The sequence below is a fragment of the Priapulus caudatus genome, unplaced genomic scaffold (assembly GCF_000485595.1).
Source record: "Priapulus caudatus unplaced genomic scaffold, Priapulus_caudatus-5.0.1 Scaffold319, whole genome shotgun sequence".
In the NCBI taxonomy this organism is placed as follows: domain Eukaryota; kingdom Metazoa; phylum Priapulida; class Priapulimorpha; order Priapulimorphida; family Priapulidae; genus Priapulus; species Priapulus caudatus.
The window spans coordinates 45,795-55,052 of NW_014577380.1; the positions used below are offsets into that span (position 1 = coordinate 45,795).

At 40.4% G+C, this 9,258-nt stretch overlaps 2 protein-coding genes across 3 annotated transcripts in view; one reads left to right on the forward strand and one right to left on the reverse strand.

The window, feature by feature from the left end:
* LOC106808979 overlaps nucleotides 1-7,493 on the forward strand; it is a 36,770-nt gene extending 29,277 nt beyond the window's left edge. Inside the window, exons 1-3 of one of the 2 annotated variants that reach the window (XR_001393827.1) lie at nucleotides 4,419-5,297; nucleotides 6,368-6,504; nucleotides 7,177-7,493. Coding sequence is in view for 1 of the 2 variants with exons in the window: in XM_014811917.1 (XP_014667403.1) it covers nucleotides 6,368-6,504; nucleotides 7,177-7,366 (327 nt within the window). In the remaining variant the exon portion in view is untranslated. Of the gene's footprint in view, nucleotides 1-4,418; nucleotides 5,298-6,367; nucleotides 6,505-7,176 lie in introns of those variants that run through there. The other variant, XM_014811917.1, reaches the window with a different exon arrangement.
* On the reverse strand, nucleotides 3,009-4,226 carry LOC106808977. Its single transcript, XM_014811915.1, has 2 exons — nucleotides 4,054-4,226; nucleotides 3,009-3,576 (listed from the first exon to the last, which is right to left on the reverse strand). The coding sequence occupies exons 1-2, from the start codon at nucleotides 4,209-4,211 to the stop codon at nucleotides 3,030-3,032; spliced, it is 705 nt and encodes a 234-aa protein (XP_014667401.1). The 5' UTR covers nucleotides 4,212-4,226; the 3' UTR covers nucleotides 3,009-3,029.
* Nucleotides 7,494-9,258: the final 1,765 nt, after the last annotated feature.

The window sequence follows — 9,258 nt, forward strand, 5'->3', positions numbered from 1 at the left end:
CTCACCCTTTATGTAAAAGATTATAATTTATTGAAACGCTCCAAGTGCCTGTGCACAGCAACAAGTCATGTAAACTCATTTAGTTGTGTGATCTATAGGGGGCCTAAAATGGTGGTCGCGTCATGCTGATTCAGAATATATATGGTGTTGGGGGTGACCTCTTATGGGGGGGGGGGAGAAGATAGACGGACAGACAGACAGAAAAACAGACTCACCCTTTATGTAAGAGATTAGTGAAACAAGTCAAAAGTAACGTCCATACCAGGAATATAAACTTGTTTAATTTAACGACATTTTAACTTACTAACTGATGCTCTTAATTGATTTTCTTGTAAATGTAATTGTTACGATTTCATTGCAGCAAGAACACAGCATCATTACTAGTTACATTCAAAATATATACGGACATTATGTAAATCATGTTGACGAGTATCAAAACACAGTTGGAATTGAAAAATCATGTCAAAAGTAACGTCCGTACCAGAAATATATACTGTTGTCCAATTTCAGGATAATTTAGCTTGAAAACTACAGTACTCTAAATTGATTTTCTTGTAAATATGGTTGTTACGATTTCATTGAAGCAAGAACACAGCATTATTACTAGTTACATTCAAGCCTATGCGGGCGTTATGTAAATCATGTTGACGACAATCATTTGCAATTAGTGCTACGCCCGTTACGTGCCAGATAGCGTGGTCGACAGAGGGAGTGCGGAGAGGGGGGCATGCGGTGCTCACGAAGCAACGATCGCAGGTCGCATAGGAATGCAACCGGGCAAAGCTCAGGAGGTGAGAAGATAATGCCCGGATGTCGGTCACGAAAGCCGGGCTGATATAAAAGGCGCGCCGCGCTTGGAGCGGGAGAACTCCTCTCCCTGTTGTTCTACCCGACTGTTGTCTCGCACGTCCCTTGTACGCGTCACGGCTTATTTGTAAATCACTGTTATCATGGCTCACAATATACGTGTTTGTGGTACGTTACACTTCTAGTTCGTGTTTGCTTTGCATCTTCCACTACCGTTACTCATTACCCGGTACACCCTATACGTCACGCCGAGTACAACCTTACACTTTATTGATATATTGTTTTATCTGTGTTGCCGTAATTTTTAAGCAATATTTCTTTTTTTATTACTATTTGCAGATAGCACCTCGAAAATGTCACAAATAACATGCGAAAAATGTTTGTTTTTTTAACAAATATTTAATGTTTAAAAAGTATTACTAATAAACCGGACATTTTAGTTACATTTTATGTTTTATATGTACTTGTCAGTCAGAAGATGAAAATGACCGAAAGAAAATTATTTAAAAGAAACTACACCCCATTGAAACTGAAACACAAACAAGACAAGCCAACCACAGCACAGATGCATAGGTATTAAATACACATAGATGGACTTTGGTTCTGCACCTCATGAAGTTGCTAAATAAAGTGGAAGGAAGAGAAGTCAAAAGACGAGTCCACCACCAAACGAACAAACCATAGGCAGTAATCAGAAGAACATCGAGGGAAACGCGGTTGTAAAGATCAGTGACAAAAGAAAACAATGTGTACCAAATGCAAACAAAACAAAAACACTAAACATTCACCACAGTGTTAAGATTAAAGCTGTCAGAAGTGTGTAATATACAACATCTGCAAAACTTATATGAATTAATTCACACTTTGATACTAGTAGTACATGTACATACTGTCAGAATATATATACCTGTCAGGAATATGTCCGCTCAACGCAGTGTGCAGCCATTAAGTGATGGTAGCCGTCTAATTTCTTCATGTCATTCTTTGTGTACTTCCCAATGGCAATTTCTGGATCCACTAGTTGTTTCACTTGACTTTCAAACTCCACATCTTCTGCAGTGATGGGTGCCAGCATAGATTTGAAGGTTTTTTAAGATGTACTCTCTCTGTCCTGTCATTCAGCAGGTTGATCAGTGGGCTTAAGGAATCTATCCATGCCTCTTTCAGAGTTGGCTCACGTTCTGCTTTTCGGCGGATGTCGGTCATGCCATTACAGCCTTTCGCAATTTGCACAAGGACGCTCTTGACATCTCCTGGCGGTACAAGTTACAACGCTACATTTTGATACGCCAAATTCAGCAAACTCATGATGCGTTCTGCTGGGTTTGCCCATGAATGGCCAGGTGTGGTTCTAGAAGCTATCAACATATCCAGATCCAAGTTCTTGAAGAGGACGATGCGTGACAATTTGACAGCATTGTATGTCACCCTGTGATCGGGTCCCCCATCAGCATACAACAGGAGCAGAGGCTTCACAGAATCATGTTCATGTTTCAGCATCTGGCAAAGTTCAGCAGCATGATGAAATGGAGAGGAGGGCTGGAAAACAGAATCCTTCAGAGTCATCTACACCTGACCTCTATAAAATGAGCCGGCACACTCTGGTATGTCGACGTCCAGACAAACTGAAGGCGTGAGGGATCGTTTGCTGTTGACATCATGGTAAAGTGCAGACAAGGTTGGCGTTGTGGGAACAATCGATTTCTTCCCTCAAACACCCGTGGAGAATTTCCAAACCAGGTTCTCCGTAATCTACCTTTGCTTTGTCATCCATGCACACTAATGTTGAGATATCTCTGTACTTTACAGCAAACTGCTTCAGATAGGAGAAGATGGCTGCACAGTAATGTTCATCGATATGCGCTGAACATAGCTGCCTAGTCTGAACCTTGTGCAGCAGATTGATCTGTTGCTCTAATATCTCGAAGAAAGTTGAGAAAGTGTCATCTGGCCTTCCTTGGTTGAGATGTCTAAGGTCTACCACTAGATCGGAGTTATCACCAATGATAGCCTGTCGCATCCGTTCATCAATGGCAGGATTTAGGTCAGCTGATGCATCCAGAGTAAGTTCTGTGTACATGGCCCTTAAAACATGTGGTGGAATTGCTACCCCTGCCACATTTCCATATTTGTTTTGAAAATCACGCTTCATTTCCCGAGTGTGATATTCTGGTAGCCTTCTTTCCAACTGTTTGGCCATCTTTGCAGCTGTTGATATCATTTCAACTGGAGATTGATCCTTTGGTACCCTCCAAATTTACACAGTTTGTACCTAGACCTCCACCTGGATCGTAGCGAAGGATGTCAATATCGCAGGACAATGCAATGTCATTTAGAAAACGGTATCGTTCATGTCTGTCTGCAAATGGTTGACGAACATGGATATTCTCATCGAAATAGACGGGGTGATTCTCTCCTATCTCAGATGTGAATATCTGGTTGAGAGTACTGTACTTTGCCTGTATAGGTCCATTACAGGCAGGAGCGTACTTGACACTTACATGTTCTGCTACCTGTCGTACTGGATGGGCGAGAAGCTGACTATACTTCTGTGACTGATTCTCATTCTCTAAGAAAGTGGCATAATAGTCTAAAGACAGGGCCAGTACCTCTAAATCTTGTCTCAAGTTGTCCCACGTAGATGTGAAGGCGAATCCAATTAGACGAAATATCAGTCCACTGTGTCTTTTGAGCTCTTGTGATCCGAGTTGTTGGGCAGCTTTGCGTTTTTCCTTGAAGTCATTGTAGTTGTTGAAATTCTCCTGGAACCTGGAACATATTTAAACATAAGGAAATATTAAATATGCATGTACTAAGACTTAAAAATGGTGGATATTTAACATATTTCCAATTTTCAAGATGTTGGATGGACTGGTGTTTAACGTCCGACGTGCTTAAGATTATTTCACTCATATGATGACGTGTATGCATATGTATGAGTGTGTGTGTCTGCTTGTGAAAGATCGGGTTTCCGCTAATTCATTATAGCACTACCCCACTGGAATACAATGTCGCAGTTCAGCACAGATACCCCACCTGGACACATTTGACCAACTCCGAGCCGACCAGCCCTTGCCTTACCCCTTTAATGCTAAGCGTTAAGCAGGGGAACGACGAATCTTTTGTACATCTTTTGGTATGACATGGCCAGGGTTCGAACCCACGATCTTCCACACGCCGAGCGAACGCTCTATTTCATAACCACTCGACTGGTGTAAACCAATTTTCAAATTAAACTGCAAATACCTTGGTGGGAGAGGTTTCACATGATGTGATTCTGCTCTCTGCTGGATTTTGTCCTTGGTCCCATCGATATACCACAGGGCTTCCACGATGATATTGAAGTGCTTGCGGACAGTCTCCCCAGGCAATGATTTGGGGAAGTGGGCTAGGGATTTGTCCATGTAATCAATGACGTCATTGTATAAACGATCCTTCGCTGAAAGTGTAAAACAGTGAATTTGCAAAATGTGTTCAGTGTGTGTGTGTGTGTGTGTGTGCGTGCGTGCGTGCGTGCGTGCGTGCGTGCGTGCGTGCGTGCGTGTGTGTGATGTGTGTGTGTGTGTGTGTGTGTGTGTGACGTGTGTGTGTCTGCGCGCATGTGTGTGTGTGTGTGTATGTGCGTGCGCGCGTGTGTGTGTGTGTGTGTGTGTGTGTGTGTGTGTGTGCGTGTGTGCGTGTACATTGAAATGATACCTGATGTCTGACACAGGATGAAATGTATTTTGAAAACATATCAGACATTTGTAATATTGCTAAATCTATTGAGTACTCCTTTTTTAATTTTAATAACATAAAAGGTAAATTGAATATACTATTCAAATGCAGTGTATGTAAGATGCAACACATGAATACTTGAATTTTGATCAACCATAAATTGGTTCATATACATGTACATTATTATATATATAATTATATATATATATATATATATATATATATTAAAGGGAATCTGACATCTAGAACGTATTTAGCCTATCATATGACATTGTAATTACTTTTAAACAGGGTTTCTGACATTTTTAGAACATATTATGATCAAACCTGCTTTTGATGATGTTTTTGATCGATCTTGGACGACGCCAGCTTTTGTACAGGCCGCCATAATTTTCCCGCAATGCCTTGCGTGTTTGTTGAGTGGCGCGTGCTCACTTGTTTCACATAAATGAATGGCCGAACTACGTGTTGACATATCTTCTGTCAGTTCTGAATCGGACAGTAACCCGAGGAATTTCAATATGTGACTAAATCTGCCACCAATTTTGCACCGTACTCTGTTGAGCCCGAGTGGAAAGATGGGGAGGAACGGGTAGCAGACAGTTTCGACAGTAAACAGGAATACCTAAGTGAAGATTTGCTTTAAGTTCAACAACGTGTCACCGGAACAGCTGACGATTGGTGCAGCTGTGGCTTGTGCCAAACGATGTTATCGAACAGAGAGTGTCTGTATTGTCAAGAAATGACATCAGTCAGGGATTACCTTCAGCATCGTATGTTTCAGTTTTTCCATTAGAATTTTCGATGGTAGACAAGCATGCTGAGTTTCTGATGCAAATTTGCTGCTAGGCTAGATTAGATACAATAATGGCTATAACTGGCAAGATACAATAATATAATGTAACCCAACAAAGAATAGCCTAGGGTCTATTCCCTATAGCCTAGAGCCTATATAGCCCAATATACTGGCTATAACTGTAGAGACTAGCTATAATGGCTATAACTGGCTAGATACAATAATGTAAGCTAACACAGAATAGCCTAGGGTCTACGTTCAACACAGGGCAGGGTCTAGGGTAGCTCTAGTGCTATAGCCCGTGGCTAGCTGCCGTAGGCTATCCGCGGGCTATACTACTAAAGCTAGGTCTAGCGTCAACGTCAACACAGCGTGGCCTAACCCAACGCAGTGTCACAGTATAACCCTACCCTGTGTTGGTTTACGTTGTATTTAATTACTTCCCTGCTAACGGCGATCAGCCAAAAGGTTACTTCGGCCTACGCTGGCTACAGTACATGCAATGCAATGATTACTGACAGAGCAATAACTATAACTTTAAACAATACGTTGTAAGTAGAGTACCCAATCCCTTTGACATAAGTATCTTATTTATATATAGTATACGGTGTGGCTATATGCCCGGCAGCCGGGCACGGTCTTCGTTTTCCTAAATGCCCTGCACTTCCTAACCCTAACTCTAACCCTAACCCTAAACCTAACAAAAACCCTAACTCTAGCCCTAAACCTAACCCTAGCCCTAATCCTAACTCTAACCCTAACCCTTGTTTACTTGAGATAACGCTAAAAATTAAAAACTGACAGGCATTTTGCGCGCCGCCAGCCGTACAGACTATATGCCGGGCCTGCCGGGCAGTAATAGCCACTCTGTATAGTATCATATAGGAGAGTGACAAATTTGTTAGTTGACTAAATGTTACAGTTGACTGGATAATCTACCTTGACTGCATACACCTCTATCTGAAATATTGTGCTGCAAATATAGAAATCTTAAAATTAAATTGCATTTAGCAATTTGATTGGGTTATAATTTGTTTGGTTTGACAGTGGAGTGGAAAAACAAAAAAAGGTGCATCACAAACCATCCAGATTTTGCAGTTGTATGTTTACAACGTGTTCCGCACTGCACTGGTGGCTATGCATGACGTTTCCGGAGGAGATCTTCAAGATCCACTGACTAATAGGTTTGAAATTTTAAAGTTTTATTTCTAGCATCTTAGCTAATACAATTAAACGCTTAATCTACAATAAACACCATAAAATAAATATAAAATCACAGTAGTTGTATACGTGTGGTGTTTTCCTCTGGTATTCATGAACTGGGCACTCACATTGGTAGAATAGCACACAAATGGAACACAGTATAAGGTTTGTATCACAGGACTGGCGGATGAAAGGGAGTGGAGAGACAAGCAAATAATTCATAAACATATTCTTATATGGTTGCCCTGGTACATTGTTGTAAAGGGCATTTATTATATATACATTATAACAGTTCAATAACTTATGCAGCACTCAGTATATGATGTCCACCCATCGAAGCATGAGAAATGAGTGCATCTAATAAGGTGTATCTAATGTCATGTCAACAAACAATTTCATACCTTATAGTGTGTTGCAATTTAATAAATTAATTAGGATACATGTTCAATGTCAGATTAAAATAAAACAATATTCATGTATTTGTATTTCTGACACATTCAGATGGATTTTTTATACTATACCAATTTCACAGATTCGATTGATCTCCTTAAAACATGTAATTGGAAAATAATGTTAACGTGTTCACAGATTCAGTGGGGGAAAACTCATCATTATAGACAGTGTAAAATTAACTGGATTTATTTACATTGCAGGATATTGCGCTTGGCTGCATACCGCCAATATACCTACTGGGTACACAAACGGCTTGGCAAAGGAGTCAGGAGAGTTATCCCGGCTTGCGTAATACTAAAAGTAAGAGAAGCCTATCCTGAAGAGAGTGGCCAATATGTCGGCTATCGGGATGCATGCGAGTCGGAGACAGACGATGCATGGCCGGTTTGAGTGGTGACACAGTGTGTGTGAGGGGGGGGGGGTTCTTTAGTCTAACCCTGGGACAGTCCTAGTTAGCTCACTTTGACATCGTCAAGAATTAAATTTATAATTAATAAATCGTAAAACTCTTCAACTATAATGAAAATGAAAGTGTCAATGACACTATATGGTGTCATTGACTATAGTGTCATTGACACTTTCATTTTCATTATAGTTGACGAGTTTTACGATTTATTAATTATAAATTAATTTTTTATTTTATTTACTAGGCCAATGTTAGATTTCTTGTTTCACTTGGCGTGCGATGACATCGGCTTTTGGAGGCGGTGGAATACTTGCAATGTTTTGCGGCAGCTCTGGTACATGTGGTCGGTCAGCTACACCTACCAGACAGAACAGAAAGTTTATACAGGCAGCAACATAATGTTAGAATCAACAAACCATGCAATTAACAACTGTAAACTTTTTATATGTATATCATTGCTATCATTTGACATTGTATTTGCATATAATTTGGCTCTATTGCTATACAAACATATTTGCCAGCCAGCATGTCAATGATAATCAGATTCTCTCCACTCAGTAAAGTATCTATCAAATGATGGATGATGATACCGATATGTAAGTTTTGTGATATTTTCTTATTTACATGTGGCACGCAAGGTAGGCTAAATTGCATAACACAAACACCAAGGAAAACACTTACTGCACCCATTTATTCGGATGTCAATGACCTCTGCCAGGATCGCACGCTTGAACGTAGTCTGGTCTGCGTCAGCATACACAGCCTTCGCTACCCATTCCTTCTTGGCTTTCGGGAAGTGTGTGGTATACCTCAGGTTGCCCTCCCCATCTACAAGTTGTGCACGACCTCTGTTGTTGTTGTGGTCTAGTGCAGCCAGTTCTCCTCTGGCCAGCATGCCTATTTCAATAAAACCATTGAAGATGCGGCATGGAGTGATGTAGAGCCAAATTCTACTATCTTCATGTTTAAATATTTGAAATTAAAGATTGATGCACATAATAATATATTATATAACATGACAAAGATATTGCAGCCTTTGAAAAAACGACATATTTTTAGTCGTGGTCAAAATTTGTTACATACCTTGATAAGAGTAATGTTGTCTTTTCTGGCTATACTTCAATCTCACATTGTGGAAGGACTCGAGTATGCCTGTGTGGCAGAACATGGTGGTATGTTCCAGGTCCCGCAGAAGAGTCTTATCACAGACTACCTCTGTGAGGTACTTGTGGTGCTTTGAGCCTGGTTGCAGCCACTTCTTCTTTCTGGTCTCCTCAGGTGTGAGTTGCTCATGGGCGCACCGATGTAATGTGTTGGAGCATGCCCACTCGTGTATGTCGAGTACATGGCGCAGAATTAAAGTCCATTTCTCTCTTTAAAAATTAAAAAAAACAATAATTAAGTTTTGTTGGTGATGTTGTAAAACAGGTGTTATCACATAATGCTAAACTTTACTCACATTATATCTCTAACTTTCTATTTTTATAGTGCTTGCCTATATAACATTTGGCAAGCTACATAACATGATTAGAACCAAAAAGATATTGAAGGTTGGGTCAATCAATAATCCCAAAAACCAACCTTATAGACAATAAGGAATTTTATCGTAATTTTCAATGTTCTACGTCATGTATGTTATAGTAAGACGATAGAAAAACTTGATTACAAGAGACTACATCTAAAAACTGCATGCAGGTGTGTACCTCAGCAGCTCTGCAGAACCATCACATGTTGCAACACTCCACCAAAGATGGTTAACAATGAATGGAATCCATGGAAGTAGTTGCGCATACTCTTTCTGCTTTGCTTTCGCCGATAGTTTCTTCCTGAGCCCTGCATAACAATGAGAATTTTTTGTGGATTCGCGGATTTCCGT

What these genes read in the sequence shown, in the direction of transcription:
- LOC106808977 (XM_014811915.1), bottom strand. Translation starts at nt 4,211, where the DNA reads ATGGACAAATCCCTAGCCCACTTCCCCAAATCATTGCCTGGGGAGACT. An exon ending in GTGAAACCTCTCCCACCAAG is followed by an intron (nt 3,577 to 4,053) that starts GTATTTGCAGTT and finishes AATATGTTCCAG; the next exon opens with GTTCCAGGAGAATTTCAACA.